This window comes from Talpa occidentalis, unplaced genomic scaffold, assembly GCF_014898055.3.
Source record: "Talpa occidentalis isolate TD23 unplaced genomic scaffold, MPIMG_talOcc4v2.1 talOcc4.11, whole genome shotgun sequence".
Classification (NCBI taxonomy): domain Eukaryota; kingdom Metazoa; phylum Chordata; class Mammalia; order Eulipotyphla; family Talpidae; genus Talpa; species Talpa occidentalis.
In genome coordinates this window covers 22,794,459-22,814,746 of record NW_023601104.1, presented here as the reverse complement: position 1 = coordinate 22,814,746, position 20,288 = coordinate 22,794,459, and the positions used below count along the sequence as shown (strand labels likewise).

At 37.5% G+C, this 20,288-nt stretch overlaps 1 protein-coding gene across 1 annotated transcript; it reads right to left on the bottom strand.

Annotated features, from left to right (window-relative positions):
• Positions 1-249: 249 nt before the first annotated feature.
• On the bottom strand, positions 250-19,263 carry LOC119239565 (testis-expressed protein 9-like). The gene is made up of 6 exons (XM_054701752.1): positions 19,155-19,263; positions 18,980-19,071; positions 9,969-10,032; positions 7,557-7,633; positions 1,071-1,116; positions 250-330 (listed from the first exon to the last, which is right to left on the bottom strand). Exons 1-6 carry the CDS (start codon positions 19,179-19,181, stop codon positions 295-297), a joined length of 342 nt encoding a protein of 113 aa, XP_054557727.1. The 5' UTR covers positions 19,182-19,263; the 3' UTR covers positions 250-294.
• Between the last annotated feature and the right edge of the window lie 1,025 nt (positions 19,264-20,288).

The following is a 20,288-nucleotide window of genomic DNA, read 5'->3' as shown; positions in this document are numbered from 1 at the left end:
TAACATTTAAAAAATTTCAAATATTGGCAATTTTGCTTTAAAACAAAAAAATGTTCATTAACTACAATACGACACTTCTGAGTAGAAAATATTTTAAATTATTGAATGTTAGTAAAATATATACAGTATAGTTTTATGATTTGGGGTTTAAAAAGATTTGGATAAATAGGTTCGGTAGTTAATGATGATACTGTGAATTATACAACTAAAAATGAAAGTAATACTTTTAAAAGTGTACTGTACCTTGAATTTGTTTTCCTTCCTTTATTTGCAGAGTGTAGTTTGTTTTGAACCTTATTTACTAGATGAGTGTTTTTTTTTGGTCTTTGACTTCATGAGAAAAATTTAAAATATTGATTAGATTCTAATCATTTGCCAAAGGACACACTTTTGAACACACAGAACTGCTAGTTTTCTACATAAAAGAACTGCTATGCTCATAGAATTAATCATTGTATTTTAAAGAACCCCAGAACTGTATACCTGGAAAAGACCTAAATATCACTATGACTAAGAGATTCAAAGATAAAGAAAATGAGTCCCATAGATAAGAATATTCATCTTGCCGGAGGAAATTAAACTGGATGTTTGACTCATAGTATCTTAACTTGCGCTGATAATTCCCCAGACAAGCTTTTACTTAAACTGGTCCCTCAGCCTAGATTCTCACAGATGGGAAAACTTGTAGATCCTAGTAGTCCAGCAGCACCTGGAACAGTGATCTAACACTCTAAATATTTAAAATTAATGAATAAATTTCTTTGTATGAGTGCCTTTCTTAGTCAGATTTCTACATAGCAAATCTGTACTTAAAGAGAAAATTAAAATTCCTTAGGTTACAAATTTCACTTAGATTTTTTTTCAATGTACCTCTAAATTTTTTCAGTGAATAAAGACAAAAATTTTTCATTTTCTTTTACAAACAATATTTCATTAAGTCATTTCTTCTGTGTATTAAGGTTTATAGTCTATTTCCATAACTCACACCCTTTTCTGTTTTGTCTAAGTATATAAAAATCACCTAAATTCTACAGAATACAATTGCATTCACAAAAAGTGTGATTTCATACCTTTGTTTCTGAATGTAGATGAACTGTCTCTTCAGACAATAGACCTCTACAGACCAAAAATAAACTTTATACATAACCATATCAGGCTGAGACACAATAAAATCCAACATTGATTACATTTGAAAGGAAAACATACAACTAAGAAGCTATGAAGTAGGCCTTGCTATAATTTTAGTTATGCACATGCCAGTTTATTTTAAATGAGTGGCACAAACAAGAGAAGTGCTTTAATTACCTTCGGGAGATACAATACCAATAGTTTTGCAGGAACATGCAGGACAAATTTTAACAAATGGAACTCATAAAGAAGAGTATTTTCTACACACAAGGATTACCTGTTTTACAAAATGATTCACAACAGGACTTTTCATTGTGAGCCCACTCAATGTTATCCTTTATCTAATGTACTTTAATACTTGGTCAGTGACTGTTTCCACATTACAATGTGAACTCCATGAGGAGAGGAGTTATATCTGTCTGGTTTACTACTCTACCTAGTACTTTGCATAGCGGTAGGCATACAAACCCTTAAACTGGCACTAATACTTGTTAAATGTATGAATAATACATCTAAAATATAATTCATTCTATGTCTAGGTTTTCAAAAATAGTTGGAAGTTTAAACAAAGTAAAAATAGGGGCCTGCCACACTATAATAGGCAAAATCTGGAAACAACCCAAATGCCCAAAATAGATGACTGGATCAAGGTGTGGTACATATACACAATGGAATATTATTCAGCAATCAAAAAAGATAAACCCATGCCATTTGCAAGCAATATGGATGGAGCTAGAAGGAATTATGCTCAGTGAAATAAGTCAGAAGAAAAAAGAAAAATATTGGATGGTTTCACTTATAGGAGGAATATAGGAAAACCAAATAAGACATCAGGGGAAAAATAGTAACAATACAAAACACAGCAAACAAAAACAAACAATTATAGACCAGAGACATCATGTAAGGATGGGGGTGGGGGGAGCACAGGGGACTGAGGTGATGGTGCACGGGTGAACTGGTGGAGGAAATTCTATGGGGACTACACTGATTGGGGGTGGGGGTAGGGGTGGGGGGAAGCAAACTGTTTAAAAATGAACAATGGGCCTCCCCAGTGGCACAGCAGTTGAGCGCTGGGCTGCAAAGCTGCCTCAGCCTCTGCAGCGCCGGTTAGATCGCTGGCGAGGGTCCCACATGGCGCGCAGACCTCTCCTGCTGCACCCACTGCTCCCCTCAGCAGTGTCCTCCGTCCGTCTGCCTGTTCTGTTCCCGGCTCTGGTGAATTCTCTCACCCTCCTGCACTTCTGACTGTACCCAGTGCTTGTATAAATAAATAAATCTTTAAAAAAAAATGAACAATGATGTAAAATATACATAAATTAAAAATAAAATAGGGGTCTGCAAACTATGGCCCAGACTGAACTTGCAACATCCATTCACTTATGTACTGGTTAAATGACTTTTACAGGACAACAGCAAAGTCAAGGAGTTGCAAAATAGACTAGATAGCCCACAAATCCAAAAATATGTACTACCTGGTTCTTTACAGGAAAATTTTGTCTATCTCTGATCCACTGTCTAGATCATCCCCAACAAACACAGGTGTAAGTATTTCTGAAAACCTACCACATTAATAGTGTTGCTGTGAAGAAAAAAAAAATAAACTATCATCTCCCCTGAGAAACTAACCATAGTGGAGTACATAAAACAAAATTACATCAGATGCTACCTACTAAACTAATAATGCATAGGGGTTTTTCTCAATATTAGACACAAACATATACTTAACAGATAATATCAAATACAACCTCATAAGAATTATGAATAGTTGCAAGAAAAAAATAAGACTTAAAATATTCTAAAATTTCAGAGGTTGCTTAATCCTCTCATGTATGACATGAAAATATCCCAATTTTTTTTTACAAGATTTATGTCCTCTCTTGATCACCTTCATTTCAAAATAATATTTGTCATATCCTTACATTTTGTACCTTTCATTTCCCCTCGACTTGCCACATACTCATGCATATTAGTGAAACACATTTAACGGTCATCTGTCTCCCTCAGGTTTGGCAGAGCGATATTATTCCCCAAAGTAATGAACTTAAACATAGTACTCTGACCTTTTTTAAAACTTCTCCATAAAAGGTTTGAATGCAGTAAGACGGAAATGATTTGTGTCGTAAACCTCGCTTTTAGCAGGCTGAAGGATAAGTATGCAAGACAATTGAGAAATTTAAGTTCTGGCTCCCCTACCATATTGTTTGGCAGAGAACATGGATGTTGGACACCTATAACAACATATTACTGCCTAACTGTAATCATTTAGGTGAATTATCACTGTTCTAAGTTAAATGATTCTCTTTACAGAACTATCTTTCAACAGTTCCCAAGTTAAGAGCCAAGCTATCATCTTTCACATGATAAAAGCCATCTGTTTAAACAGTGGCATTTAAAAAAAGACACCTGACCTAGGTAAAGAAAAGTGTCACCACTTTACACCTACGAAAAATTTAGTAAATGAAGAAAATCAACAGATTTATTTATTATTTATTTTTTTAAATAAATTTTTTTTTTTTTTTTTTATAGAGGCATGTTTTTATTTATTTGTTTGTTTGTTTGCTTGCTTTGTTATACATGCACTGGGTACAGTCAGAAGCGCGGAAGGTGAGAGAATTCACCAGAGCCAGAGCGGGGAGCAGAGCAGGCAGACTGACGAAATACACTGCTGAGGGGAGCAGCGGGCGGCAGGAGAGGTCTGCACGCCATGCGGGACCCTCCTCTGGTGGCCGGGGAGCAGCCGGGGATCGAACCTGCGCCGCGGAGGCTGCAGGCAGCTTCGCAACCCAGCGCTCAACCTCTGCGCCACCGGGGAGGCCCTTTTTAAATAAATTTATTGTTATATTCCCCATACAATTGCAGCCCCCCATTCTGACCCCAATCCCTCCCCTCCACCCCCGCCCCCCTAAAAGTGTCTCTGTTCATAGTTTTTTGTTGATTTTGATTTTCACTTTCTTATAGTTATTCATTTTCCTGGTCCCTTATTTAAGTTTTCTAGATTCCTGCTATGAGTGAGACCATCCGGTATTTTTTCTTTTCTTTTTGGCTTATTTCGCTGAGCATGATCCCTTCCAGCGCCATCCATGTTGCTGCAAATTGCATGTGTTTATCTTTTTGAATGCTGAGTAATATTCCATGGTATATATGTACCACATCTTCTTGATCCAGTCATCTATTTTTGGGCATTTGGGTTGTTTCCAAAGCTTAGCTATTGTAAACAGTGCTGCTATAAACATAGGGGTGCAGGTGTTCTTGGAATTGATGTTTCTGTGTCCTTTGGGTAAATACCTAGGAGTGGAATTGCTGGATCATATGGAAGCTCTATGTTTAGTAGGTCCAGAAATCTCCATACAGCTTTCCACAGTGGTTGGCCAGTTTGCACTCCCACCAACAGTGCAGAAGAGTTCCTTTTCTCCACACCCTCGCCAACATTTGTTGTTGCTAGTTTTTTAATATGTGCCATTCTCACTGGTGTAAGATGGTATCTCATGGTAGTTTTTGATTTGCATTTCCCTGATGACAAGTGATGTTGAACATTTTTCATATGCCTGTTGGCCATTTGCATTTCCTCTTCAGAGATGTTTCTTTTTAGCTCTTCTGCCATTTTTGACTGGATTATTTTCTTTGTTGTTGTGAGTCTCATCAGCTCTTTGCAGATTTTTGTGATCAGTCTTTATCATTAGTGTTGGGTGCAAAAATGTTCTCCCAGTTGGTGGGGTTTCTCTTTGTTTTTGTTATTGTCTCTTTTGCTGTGCAAAAGCTCTTTAATTTGATGTAGTCCCAGCTGTTTATCTTTGCCTTCACTATCACTGCTTTGGGTGATGTGTCTGTAAAGATGTCTTTGATGTGCATATCACGTAGTGTTTCGCCTATATTTCCTTCTATATATTTTATGGTTTCAGGTCTTATGTCTAGTTCTTTAATCCATTTTGAGTTGATTTTTGTGTATGGTGTGAGGTGGTGGTCAAGCTTCATTCTTTTGCATGTAGCGACCAGTTTCCAGCACCATTTATTGAAAACTTTCTTTGCTCCAATGCATATTCTGCTCCTGTCAAGATTAGTTGACCATAAATCTGTGGGTTTATTTCTGGATTTTCTATTCGATTCCATTGTGTGTATGTCTTCAACAGATTTATTTTTATGCTTGTGAAATTGGTCTGTCGCTTCAACAGAATCTAGGATTAGCTGTTGCTACCATCATTTCTATATTTTAGTTTACTAGATAGAAGCTAAGCCTAATCTTATTCAAATTCTACAATTTAGATTATGTAAAGCTGTTAAATCACTTACCCAAAAATACCAGTGTTACGTATAATAAAAGTAAATAATTGCATAGTATATGCACACATATTAGATATGTATATATCAAATAAAATGATAATCATTTTTATGGAATTTGTTTTATTTAAAAATTAAAAGCAACACACTAAGCATTAATTCCTTGGAGCAGTACCTGTCTGTTTACTCACCACTATATACCACCAGTAGCTAATGGTGTTCAAAATTCTTTTTTCTAGATTTCTTGAGATAATTTGCATGTAGCAAATATTTTCTTTTTGGTATCTAGTTCTATAATTTGAAAAACTTAAATGGTAATGTAAACACTGCAAAAACAAGATAGAGAATATTTCCATCATCCCAAAAAGTTTCCTGGTGCCCTTTATAATTATCTTCCACCACTAATCTGATTTCTGTCCATATAATTTTACCTTTTCAGAATGTCAAATAAATGGAATTGCATAATATAGAAGTGTTGTTTCTTATACATAGCACTCATTTTGATGCTGTATCAGTATTTCATTGCTTTTTATTGTCAAGTAGTATTCTTCTGCATGGATATACCGTAATTGCTCATCCATTTACTCCTTGATGGATATTTGAGCTAGTCTCAATTTTTTGGCAATTATGAATAAAGCTCTTGTAAACATTTGCATATAGGTTTCTGCTTGAACATACTTCATGTTTCTTGAGTAAATAACTACAGAAAATTGCTGAATCATATGCAAAAGTTATTTTTTGGTAAAATGAACAGTGTCCCAACATTTTAAGTCAAATAAGCTGTCCCTTAAGTAGCACATCTTTTTCTTTTTTCTTTTAAGTTCCTAAGTCCTCAGGTATGTTCAAAAACATACTCTCGTAGAGCTGTGCAACTCTCATAGCCTGCTTCTTCATCTTAGAAAACTGAGAGGACTACATAGTTCTTTTAAGATTTTTTACAGTCACAATTTCAAGTTTCAGTCCATTACTCTAAAGGTTTCTTTGCTGGTACAACCCTCAAAAACTGAGTTTCCTACCGACTAGATTATAGTCAGTTTTAAGTATCATTAGCATACCCATAGTTCTTCCCCAAATTAGACTTTTTTAGAATTCTATTTCTTTACCCTGAACACTTCTGTCCCTTCCTCCGCCTTCTTTCTCCCCATTCCCCCAACCTTTTAAAAATAAAAATGGTTTACTCTGAGTTTCAGGCTTCTGTGGAGAGGCTATACCTTTAGTCAGGTCTTTGCCATGAGTGATTTCTTAAAAATATTTTATATATTTCTTACATCATTTTTCATTTTTGCACAATGTATGCATTTTCATCTTGGTTATAGTCCCCATACAATTCCCACCCCCCTTATTTTGACTGTATCCCTCCTACTCCCCCCCAACCATGCCACCACGTAGTGTGTCTGATTTATAGTTGCTTGATTTTGATTTTTACTTTATTATAATTAGTCTTTTTCCTGGTCCCTTATTTAGGTTTTCAAATTCCTGCTATGAGTGAGACCATCCAGTATTTTTCTTTTTCCTTCTGGCTTATTTCGCTGAGCATGATCCCTTCCAGCGCTATCCATGTTGCTGCAAATTGCATGAGTTTGTCAAATTGGAAAGATTCACTAGGCCCTCCAGACACTTCTTGCCCTGAAAACCTTAAGTCATTGAAACATTTGGTCAGTGATTGTGAAGAATGCACCTGAAGTCTGGTGTTTGTCTTGAGGTTGTTCTTTAATAGGCTTTGCTCGTCAAAGCACTTTCTCTATTTTATCTCACAATATTTGTGGCTAACTCTATAAAGGGTCATCAAGACTCTGGCCTGCTGATTTCTGTCAAGGGAACCAAAACCATTCAATGGGAAAAGAATGGTTTTATCAAAAAATGGCGTTCAGACAACAAGATAGCCACATGCAGAAGAATGTTCATGCCTATGTTATACTAGATACAAAACTTAACTCTAAGACCTAAATATAAAAGCTAAAACTATAAACCCCCTTAAATGAAAACATATGGATAAATGTCAATGACTTTAGATTTAACATTGTATTCTTAGATATGGCTCCAAAAGCCCAAGTGACAAGAAAAGATAAACAGTGATGTAAAATATATATATGTGCGTGTGTGTGTGTGTGTGTATATTTTAAAAATGGCGTTTGAGAAATTAAGTCACTTACCTTAAACTGTAATCATCATCTTCATATGATTTAACTTGTGTTGAAGTAGGCCTAGAGTGTACCTCTTGCTGATCTCTCTAGTAAAATGAATAAAGAAGACATATAGAGAAAAAGAACTAGAATATATTTAACTGTTTCCATCCTATGGTATGAAAACAAAAGTCTATAACAATGTAGTTCCACATTTCATTCATTCTGGGTTAAGAAAGTCAATTCTCAGGAAAAATGTAAGTGTATAAATGTCTTCTTATGATCTTATCTGACCCCTGCTTCCCTATATTAGAATCTCCCATCTTGTGTAACATTCAAAACAAATTAGACTCACAAGAAATGAAAATATATCTGTTTAATGGGTAGAAAAACTTTTCTCAAGTTAGACAAAGCTTGAATGTTAAGACCAGAAAGATGCTGAAAATGAAGCACTTACGAGTAAAAGGTTCTGGCAAAGATCTAACAAGAAGTGAAAGTGAGTAAACAAAAATTCAACAAGGCAAAAGGTATATCCTTTAGTTTCTGTGGGGATAGGATGTACTTACTCTCCCCTTTTCCCAACTCATCCCAGTTTTATGCTACACTCTTGTTTGAAAAAAGAAAAGGTCCTTATTAGGGGACTCTGAGCACAATACATAATGAATCCCTCATTCTACCATAACATTGGGTTTCTTTGTTCAAATATTTTCCTATTCTTCAGATACTTGCAAGGTCTAAGAGACAAATAAAAATATCTAATTACAAATGCAAGTTAGCAAACTAGTAACCATTATCTAAATGTATTAGTTGCAATGTTATATATATTTCTCATTCCAGAATTAAAATAAAATATATTACCTATTATTCCCTATCCCCATCAACTCCATACTACATGACCAGGGAGAGATGGATTTGAAAAAATGATTATGATTAAGTTAGAGTGAGAACTGAAAGATTTGAAAGCAGTCTATTCCTGTAAGGAGTGCTACTTTATCTTATTAATAGTGGGAATGTTGATGCATAAAGAGGAGTGCTTAAAGTAGGAACCTTCAATTTGGTACTCAAAATGAAGCCAAAAATGCCTGCAGTCTAGTGAAATTACATTACATTCTTCCTAAATTTAAATCTGATTATGGTCTAGCTCTAAGAATTTGAGTTATATCCCACTGAAAAGTTTAAAAAACAAACTCCACATATACACAATGGAGTATTACTCAGCAGTCAAAAAAGATAAACTCATGCAATTTGCAGCAACATGGATGGAGCTGGAAGGGATCATGCTCAGCGAAATAAGCCAGAAAGAAAAAGAAAAATACCAATGATCTCACTCATAGCAGGAATTTAGAAAACCTAAATAAGGGACCAGGAAAAAGACTAATTATAATAAAAATCAAAATCAACAAGCAACTATAAACCAGAGACACACTATGAGGCGGGGGGGGGTGGAGAGGGGGAGGGAATAGGAGAGATTACGGTCAAAATAAGCAGGGTGGGAATTGTATGGGGACTATACCAAGATGAAAATGCACACATTGTGCAAAAATGAAAAATGATGTAAAAAATACATAAAATAAAAAAGGAGGAAAAAAAAAAGAAACAAACTCCCACCAGAGTACAAATTAACCAGGAAAATGCAAGTGAAAACCACAATGAGAAACCACTTTGCTAGTGAGAATGGACCACATAAGCAAGCTAGAAACAAATGCTAGAGAGGATGTGGAGATAAAGGAACCCTCATACACTGCTACTGGGAATGCAAACTGGTCCAGCCACTACAGAAAGCTATGTGGAGGTTCCTGAGAACACTAAAAATGGATCTGCCATAGTTCCAGCCATTCCATTCCTAGGAATCTACTCAAAGTACACAAAAAAACTAATTTGAAAGGAAACCTGCACTCCTATGTTTATTGCAGTACAATTTACAATGCCTGAGATAATGGAAACAACCCAAATGCCCCAAAATAGGTGAACAGATCAAAAAAAGTCGTGGCATATTTACGCAGTGGAATATTGTTCAGCAATCAAAAAAGACAAACTCATGCCATTTGCCGCAACATGGATGGAGCTGGAAGGGATTATGCTAGCCAAAATAAGTCTGAAGGAAAAAGATAAGTATCAGATAGTCTCACTTACATATGGAATATACAGAAACCAAACAAAAAGTCAAGAAAAAGACAAAACTAGCAAGCTGATCACAGATCTGAGGCCTACAGCAAGAGAGGGGGCGGGAAGGGGGTCAAAACAGGAAAGAATACAGGGACTATGGCAATGGCTCATGGGCGATACAGTAGTGGATAAACTATGGGGAGTACATTTGAGGGGAGAAACCTATTACTGTACAAAAATGAACAATGATGTAAGAAAATAAAAATAAATGACTATACAAAAACATTAAAAAGCTAGCACTTAAAAGGCATTACTTAAAACTGTACATTTACTTACAATTACTGCCTCAGCTTGTCGAACCAGATCAGCCGTTTTTGCCTCCAATTCTGCATTTAAACGCCTAAAAGCAGAAAATAATTTATTAGAATATGAAGATTCTCAAAAAAAACAATTAAATTTCAGCAATGACACATTAGCAAATATATTAAGCAACAAATGCCAAAACACAGATGTGACATTTTTATTCTAAAATTAACAAACATTAGGACATTTTCCAATTTCCATGACTCCTTTGTGGTAGACTCTCAGACAGTGTAACTCTTGGCTTCTCTCTGGCCCTTACTTCAGGTGAAATGACCTATTTGGGTAGAATAATCAGTAAGGGTTCAACACAGTTCCACTCTCCATTTTCTGGGATCAACTCTAACTAGGATCATGAGTGGGGCAAGATGGGGAAGGAAAGGCCTGGATTGGCCTAAATGCTGCTGCAAGGAGGGATATAAATCTGTGGTTTAGTGAGCACACCTAATGTGGTACATATCTCAGTACATACTTCAATATCAGCTTCATCAGAAATAAAGATGATGATGTTGAACTTCACCTGTCACTCTTCAAAAAATTCTCCCAGTCTGTTTGGAATGTAGCAAGGAATAGAAATACTACTTGTCCATTAAGGTTGTAAATATACCAACAGACCAATGGAATAGAACTGAGACCCCAGAAACAAATCCACACCTATATGGACAATCTACAACAACAGAACCAAAAACATACATTGGAGCAAGAAAAGTCTTTTTGATCAATGATGTAGGGAAAACTGTACAGCCATATGCAAAAGAATGAAGCTGGATCCATATTGCACACCACACCAATATTGATAAAACATAAAGATGTAAGATCTGAAACCATAAAACACATAGAAGAAAACATAAGCAAAACACTTCATAACCTTCAATGATACCTTCATAGATATTTCTCCAACAGCAAGGAAACAAAGAGAACATAAACAACTGGGACTACGTCAAATTAAAATGCTTCTGCATTGCAAAAGAAATTGTAACTAAGATAAAAAGACACCCAGGTGAATGAGAAAAAAAATGTGTATACCATACATCTAACAAGGGGCTAATATCAAAGATCTCAAAAAAAGAAAGAAAATAACCTAATCAAAAATGGATATAAGAGCTAAATAGGCAGTTTTCAAAACAAGACATACAGATGGCCAACAAGCATATGAAAAAATGCTCATCATCACTCATTAGGGAAATGGAAATGAAAACTGCAATGAGATATCATCTCACTTCTGTGAGAATGGCCCATATCAAAAAGACCCAAACCCCCAAGTGCTGTGAGGATGAAGAGAAAAAGGAACACTCACAATGTTGGTAAGATGGGCTCAGCTCCAATGGAAAGCAATATGGAGATTTGTCAAGAGAGTACAAATGGATCTACCACATGACCCAGCAATTCTACTATAAGTATCTACCCAAAGAACACAAATAAATGAATTTGAGGGGCAACGTGCAATACTATGTTCACTGCAGCACTATTTACAGCAGCCACGATATGGGAACAACCTAAGAACCCCAAAGCAGACCAGTGGATCAAGATGTGCTATATATTCACAATGGAATACTACTCAGTGATCAAAAAAAATAAACTTATGCCACATGCAGCAACATGGATGGAGCTGGGATTATGCTAACTGAAACAAGTCAGACGGCAGAAGGCTAATACCGGATGGTGTCGCATATGTGGACTATAAGAAACCAAACAAAGGGTCAGATAAGGTCTAAGCAGACTGCAGAACTGAGACATTCAAGGCGGGAAGGAAAGAAGTGGGGCGGGAGCATCATGGGCTATGGTGGTGGACTGTGGGTACTTTGGTCCTGTGAGCATTATGGTAACAGCACTAGAAGGGAGGTGTTGTATACTTCTAAAATACAAACAGCATAAATCAAAAAAAGCCAGTGTTAGTAGTTACCCTATTATAATAAATTAATGAAAGTATTAAAAAAAAAAACCAAGAGTTCTGGTAACAGACAAACCTGTTTGAATTTGAAATATGGTTATACATTTTACTTCATAATTTTGATGAAGTATCTTAACCTCAGACTGGTATTTACAATAATAACACTTATTTTCTTAATGTTTGGTATTATATGTACTTCACGCATTTTCAATCTTGCCCATCATCAGTTCCACGTACTCAGTCTGTTTAATAATAATAGTAATAATAATGCTAAAAAGACCACAAGAATGGCAGTACCATTGAAGAAAACTGTTTCAAAGGAAAAACTGGTCAAAATCCTACCACATCATGCAATCATTTTTACTTCTACATTACCTTCTAATTTTCATTATAGGGTATATACAATTTCTACTGTTTTCCCCTAGTAATACAGAATCTGTTTATCTCAAAATCTTTATAACTAGTGCTTTAAATTGCTAATTTACCAATATTCTAATGAGTTGTAATTAACATAATGTACTGAACTGTTCCTATTGTTAAAGCCCCTTTTCTACTTTTAAAGGCTAAGACTAATAAACATTTCAAAAGCATGTTTTTTTATTCTATTACAGGTCACATTTTGAAGGTCACATTTACATATTCTATTTACAGGTCACATTTAGGCTTTTTTTAAGTTATCTGAAGGAAGTATTTTGAGCAATTTTAAAATTGAGATTATCTTTGTTGTTTTTCATAGATATAATTCAGAAATGACAAGTCCCACTTCCAGAAGAAAAAAAAGACAACAGTACCATATCCCTTCTTGAAACAGCCTATTTTTTTTTTTAAGATTGATTTATTTATTTATACAAGCACTGGGTACAGTCAGAAGTGTGGGAGGGTGACATCACCACCAAAGGGAAGGTGGCTGGACCTGAGGGTGGAGTTAAGTAGCCAGGTTGGGTATAAAACCAAACATGTGGCCTTGGGGGCTCACTATCGCTCGCCTCCTGGCTTCACGGCTCCTGGCTCGCGCCAGCTCTCAGAGTGCCATTTGGATTCCAGATCGGCTGATAGGTAGGACTCATTTAAAACTTCGTCTCCCACTTTTCTCCCTGAGCTGTACATTTCCTCATTTCCCTTTCCCTTGTAAATAAACCTTTTATAAAAAAATAAAAAATAAATAAATAAAAAAAAAAAAAAAAAAAAAAAAAAAAAAAAGAAGTGTGGGAGGGTGAGAATTCACCAGAGCCAGAGCAGGGAGAAGAACAGACAGACTGATGAAGTACACTGCTGGGGGAACAGCGGGTGGCTGGAGAGGTCTGCATGTCATGTGGGACCCTCGCCGGTGGCCAGGGATGGAACCGGCACTGCCGAGGCTGCGGGCAGCTTCACAACCCAGTGCTCAACTGCTGCGCAACGGGGAGGCCCCCAGCCTAATGTTTTAAGAAATAATTTTATATCTTAGGAGGAATTCATAAATATCTAATAAGACAAAGTTGCATTTAAAATGCTACTACCTGATTTTTCACATTTCTCTAACAAGAATCATGAAAACCTAAATATAAGCTTCTGGTAATACAGTAGACTGGGATGACTCACAAGTCTATTATCCTCTAAACCCATGGAAATGTTGAATAAATTGGAATGAAGGAAATATTACTAAGCTCAAGCTCAGGCAAGGGAAATACCCTGGCACTAAAAATAAAACAGCATTCAAAATGAGCAGTAAACAGAACAGGAGCCAAAACAGCTTACCAGTTAGAAACTGATGCACATGTGGGAGTCATGAAGGGCTACACCTGCGAAACAGACTGCCTACACCCTACCCATAACCTTAGGTGACGGGAAATCAAACTAGAGCCATGGGTGGAAACTGTTCACTTGTGAGTAATCAGAGCACGCAGGACAGCAGCCCAAGTTCACCTTACCTGGATGGTGCAGAGACCCTATGTGAAAACTCTAAGATAGAAAGTTCCCAGGAAGCAGTGAAAACTCTGATAAACTAGAAAAATTAAATGCAAAACCACCACCCTAATGGACATTTACTCTTCTAGAACACATGGAAGTCTCTAAGAAAGCAAATCCCACTAAGGATGACTTTACAAATGTAACAAATTCATAAACAAGTCATCAACATGGAAAATCAGCAGAGACAACAACTCTGTACCATAAAATGTGGAGATAGTAAAGCAAAATTTTACTTTGGGCATGGGGCAGGCAGCAAAAATAGAAAACATTAGGCAAGAATCAGACATTATTACAAAAGAACACTGAATTTGTTAAAGAACAAATAGAAATTACAAAAATGAAAAGTCACTGAAATTAAACGCTCAAATTCAGTGAATAAATTGAATAGAATGAACTGAAAGGGAATGAATTAGAAGACAGATATGCAAATATCACCTATGAGTGTTACAGATAAAAGGGGAAAAATATAAAAAAGCAGAATGTATGATAAAAACACATGCATATCTACCTAAAACATAAAGTGCAGAAGGAACTAGAATAAGAAAATGTCAAACTATGAAGAGATAATTATTATGAGACCTTTCCAAAACTGGACATATGGATCTCAAGCACAATTAGAAAAACAAATCCACACACCTGTACACATCAACAGTGAAACTGCAGAACTTCAATGACAAATAGTATTTAAATTATCAAAGCAATTATGTAAAAAACAGAAAACATCCTTATAGTATTATTATCTAAAAGCTAATAGGAGATGGCATATCAGCATTGCTAGAGTCCAATGGATATGAAATGGTACTTTAATAGACTGTAGGAGAAAACACTGATCATCTACAATTCTATGTTCACTGAACTATCTCTGAAATGCAAAGTAACAAAATTTTCAGAAAAGACTGGAAAATTTAAGACTCAGAGAACACAATTAACTAGCTTAATCTAACAGATTAGTCACCAAAAAGCGTTTATTTCTATCACAGAGCACGAAGGATATTTACAAAAATTGACCATTTACCTACTCACAAATAATTTTAATACATTTTAAAAATCAATACCATATTCTTTGATCGCTGTTCAATAAATTTAAAAATAAAAATGAAACATATGCTTCACAATTAAAAGCAAAATTCCTAAATATTCACTATGAAAATCAAACTATTTAAAACAAAATTACAAAAGAATAAATAAATATATATATATATATATATATATATATATATATATATATATCAAAACAGGCCCTGAAATATAGATAAGCTGTAACTGGAGAGAACTTCATAAAAATTAATGGTTTTTGTAAAAATAAAATTAAAAATGAAACTAAAAAAAATCCACCACAAATAGAAGATAGGAAGAATAAAGACAAATGAAAATTTTTCAAGTTGCCTTGAGGTAAAATTGGTGTATAATATTGCATATTATTTAGAGGCATAGGACCATATTTCCTAGGATGCATGTCACCGCACAACACCCACCACCCGTAAGTGGCTTTACCATAAGCCACTGTGACCAAAACCTCCACACTTTATCCCTCTCCTCCTCCCCATCTTGTAGCTCAAGTCTACAGTCAGGTTTGGTTTTGTTTCTCTGTATTTCACTTAAAAGTGACACAATCCAGTATTTGTCTTTCTCCTTCTGACTTACTTCATTTAGCATTATCCTCTCCAGTTCCATCCATGTTGTCACAAATGGCAAGAGTTCCCTTTTTTTTCCCCCCTATAGTTGAGTAGTATTCCATTGTATATAAACACACCATTTTAATCTACTCATCTGTCCCCGGGTCCCTGGACATTTAGGTTGTTCCTATAACGTGGCTATTATAAATAGTGCTGCAATGAACAAAGGAGCTAGAAAAACTATCAACTAACCAAATTTATCCTGGAAATAGTAATCATTAAAGAAATTGAAAATAACTCCCTCAACAAAAAGCCACATCAGACTCAGTTTCACCATTTTAATCAAAGGACAGCTTATTTAGTGTGGTTAGAGAACACTGTTGTTATTACAAGGAAAAACACTAGAAAAAAATGTAAGATTGATCTTACTCTTGTTAAAGACACATAAAGCAATCAAATCAAATGGTCTATAAAGATATACAAGATATGTACTTGTGTGTTAGAACATTAAACAAGGGGTACATAAAACCATTTTATCAACTAATTAATTTTGGCGGGGGAGTTTTGGTAAGACAACCTTCATACAAAATAGGAATGGGAAATAACATCCTTAAACCTGATAAAAGGAATCTACCAAAACTATATGGCAAACCTCAAATGTAATTATTAAAAGCAGATTCCATAAAATCATAACCAAGATAAAGACAATCACCATCACTTTTTCTGTTCATATTGTACTAGGATACTAACCAGATTCCAAATAAATAATGCATCACAAAATATAAAGGGACAAAACTTAAAATTCATATCTATCTGCCTTAATCAAAGGCCAAGGCCTCTATAATGAATGAAAAAGAGTTCTATTAACCGATCACTTGGATCTATATAAAGGTGTAGGGTCAACACACAAAAATCAATGGTGTGCCTACACATCTAACCAATAACCAATTAGAAAATGTAGGAGGAAAAAAGTCATTTCATTATAGCAAGAAAAATTTACATAATATGCAAAATTTCTGACGAAGGACACCAAAAATGGACATGTACCATTGTAGGGTAAGTAAAGTATCAGGCTTTTCCACCCTCCCACCATTAGATTAAATGCATGCCTGATGGCGGACACCTGCCATCAGGCAGGTGGGCATACGTAGGTGGTTTCACCTGGGCTGAGAGACTGGGCTCATAAGGGCAGCGTCACGGGATGCCGATGAACAGAACCACCAGAAGAAGAAAGAGAACCCAGGAAGAGTCAAGACTTGCTGGGGGCTGGGAGGCCTGCCAGCCTCCCAGCGTCCCAGCCTGCCGTGTACCTGGTAAATCCCAATAAAAGCCTGCAAAAGCCACCGAGGGCTCCAGAACGCTCCTTTACTCGTCTGCTTGGGTCACAGAAACCTGCACTGTGCCACTCTGCGCTAAAACCCTATTAGTGGAAAGGAAGATTCAATAGCATAAAGAGATCAGTTCTCTGCAAATTATTATATAAATCCAAGATGATTGGCAGGGCTGGCAGAGGGCAGGAGAGGTTTTTCCTACCAGTTATCAAGACCAATTAAAACATGTCACATAATCTTTATTATTTAGTTCTCTGGTTATATAACAGGCATAAAGCTTGAAAAATCTATTGACTGGAATGATAAGCATATTCCTTAGTCTTCTCAGTGATTATATTTCTTTCACTTATTTGACATGAACTGATTGTACGAGATTCTGGACTGAGGTTGCAGAAAAGTATTATGTTCTGAAGATTGAAAAGACACCCCAAAATGCTTAATACCAATATACGTGGCAAAATAGTCTAATAAACTTATTCTTGCCTGTGAGAAACTTCTGCATGGTGAACAACCAGCTTCATACAAAGCAGATTTGCACACTCACAGTACAGATAACAGAGTAAGTAACAACTAGGCACCTTTGCCACAAAACAACTTCTGCTACAACAGAAAAGCTCCTGTAGCTGACTTTTAAGCAGGACCATATTCCTCGCCACACAGCAGATCCAGGTGAAAAATACACCCTTGAAGATCTAAACTAATTAACTCAATCAATGCAGTTATTTAGTGCTATCTGGTGATGGTAATGAAAATAACTACTTTGTATTAAGCACAGCTGACTCAACTGTATGTGGACAACAAACTTTTTTTTTTAAGACTTATTTATGCATACAAGAACTGGGATACCCGCCAGAGGTGTGGGGGTGAGAGGATTCACCAGAGACAGAGTGGGGAGCAGAACAGGCAGGATGACTGAAATACACTGCTGAGGGCAGCAGTGGGCAAGACAGGAGAGGTCTGCTGCCCCATGTGGGTCACCAACCTGGCTAGGGATCCAACTCATGCTGCAGTGGCTGTGGGTAACCTCATAGTGCTGCAGTCTTAACTCCTTGCACCACCAGGGGGGCCCAACAAACTGTTTTAAGTGCACTCTCAAACTGGAAGAGTGGGCCTATTTCATCAAAGGGAGGCTGATTATGGTCCTACGTGTCTAGGTCCTAAATGCTAAAGTCAGCACACTTCAATTTTAACTTTAACTGTGCTTTAATTTTAAATACGTATCATATGCTAACTCTGTATTTGAGGAATTGCCAGGATGTTTTGCAATTTCTAAATTAGCTACTTTAAAAAGACTTGTTAAAACATAATTTTTGGGAAGTAAAACTATATACAATGGCAAATAAAAGGTAGGGTCTCCAATCTTGTGAACTTATTGTGCATTGGAAGAAATAGACAATACTTAAGCTAACAAATGAATATGTTGTAACAAAGTATACTAATTCCAAAGAAAAGTTAAGACAATAAAATAACCAGGAGCCTACTTAGCATGTCAAGGAAGACTACTTTGTCATTACAGGTAGATGACTTGTGTGACTGCATTCAAGGAAAGACAGGAACTAAAAGGTCGCTGAGACTGGAGGCCAAGAGGCAAAAAGGAGAAGGTACAGGATCAAACAAGAGGCAGAGGCCAGGACTGACAAATTTTTGAAGTGCAACAGGAAACCACAGGAAATTTTAAGCAAAGTAGTAGTGACTTGATCAAATTAAAAATATTACTCTGGCGTGTGAAAACTGGGGAATGAAGAGTGGAATGCTCTGAGAATGAAAGCAGGTGTGCTCAGGATAAGTGTAATTACACTGAGAGCAGGTAAGGTAAGCCTCCTTACCTCCACCAAACGTGGATAAAGACGGCAATTCCAAATGTGCACTAAGAAATTCAGAAAAACCAGCCTCTAAGAAATTTACATCTGCAACTCTAGGAACTTGAAATTAAGTAAAATCACTGAAACTAAAAACTGAACTAGTCATGGTATTTCTGCTACCCAAAACCTTCTAGCTCCTAGTAGCATCTTGCAAACATATTTACTAGGATTAAATTTCGCCCTTGGAGGACACAGGTGAACTCAAGGGAAAGAAAAAAGGGGAGAGGGGAGTGCAGAATATGAGGGTACAGAAGTCCAGGGACCAGGAAAAGTACTTATAAGCAGCCTTATGTGGGTGAAAGAAAAAAGAAAAAGGCTGAACTGCCGACTTTCTTACTTATATTCCTCCTCCTGGGCGAGGAGGTCCCGTCGACGCACCGCAGGCTGCTGAACGCGTGGCTGGGGCGGGGTCCCCGAAACGCTCCGTCTCTGCGAAAGGGACATACTTTCAGACACGAAGTCCAGCGTCCCGGTAACCTAGCGGCCCACTAGGCGTCTGGGGAGGAGCTAACCCTGAGTCTGTAGCTTCTCCCCGCCATCTTTTGTAATGCGACGCTGTTACCGGGGCAACGACGCAACTTCTCGCGAGACTTCCTGCATCTCAGGTGCTCTCCAGTCTGGGGCTGTACCTGGATCCCCTTCGGCGCTCCAGGCGGAGGGTGGTTTTAAGGTGCCGGCTGGAAGTGGGCGCAGCAGAGGTCCGCGGCCCAGGCACTGCCAGAGCAACCCAAGCAGCCAATGAGGTGCGTCGACTTAAAGGTGATTAAGAGGAGGTTTGGAGGGCTTTCAACCAAGAAAGGCAGGTTCATTTCTAATACTCGTTAGGAGGCAAGCTAGTCAAGCCCTGGAGGGTAAATGAAATAATTGTCAGGCTTTTCTGCCCTCCCGCCATGAGAATTGATGATGGATCCCTGCGGTCCTCAATGCATGCCTGATGGCGGGCACCTGGAGGAGGGTGTGGGCATGCATGAGTGGATACACCTGTGCTGAGACGGGCCCATAAGGGCGGTGTCACGGGGATGCGATCAGAGAGAAAGAGAGACCAGAACAGACCAGAACAAGTCAAAGAGCGAGACCAGGAGAGAATGCCGGAGAGCCCAGAAAGAGTGAAGATTCGCGGGGGCTGGACAGCCCGCTCACCTCCCAACCCCTGCCTGCCGTGAACTGGGTAAACTCAACAAAAACCTGAAAAGCCACCAAGGGCTCCAGGACTCCTCCTTCACCCATCTGCTCAGATCAAAGAGAACCAGCTCTATGCCTTCCTGACACTACAAGCCCCAACTCTGTTGTGCTTTTCCAAATTTAGTGATCCATCCCACTCCACCGTTTTTAAAATTTACTATTCAGTAGGATTCCAAGTTCCGATTTCTTACATTTATTTACAGCATGGTGTAGAGGCAGGAAGACCACAGTGCAGGTTTTTTATGATCCAGCAGACCGGGTAAAGGTGGAGTCCTGGAGCCCTCAGTGACTTTTGCAGGTCTTTTATTTAGATTTACCAGGCATATGGCAGGCAGGGGTGCTGGGGGGCAGGGAGGCTGGCAGGCCTCCCAGCCCCAGCAAATCCTCACTCTGTCTGGGCTCTCTGGCATTCTCTCTGCTTCTCTTCTCTCGGCTTCCCTTTGTTCTTGGCTTCTCTATTCCTC

Coding starts and splice junctions, on each gene's coding strand:
- LOC119239565 (XM_054701752.1), bottom strand. CDS start 19,181: ATGGCGGGGAGAAGCTACAGACTCAGG. Junction 19,072..19,154: donor GGAGAAGCTACAGACTCAGG/GTTAGCTCCTCC, acceptor TCCCTTTCGCAG/AGACGGAGCGTTTCGGGGAC. Junction 1,117..7,556: donor GATGATGATTACAGTTTAAG/GTAAGTGACTTA, acceptor TTTGGTCTGTAG/AGGTCTATTGTCTGAAGAGA.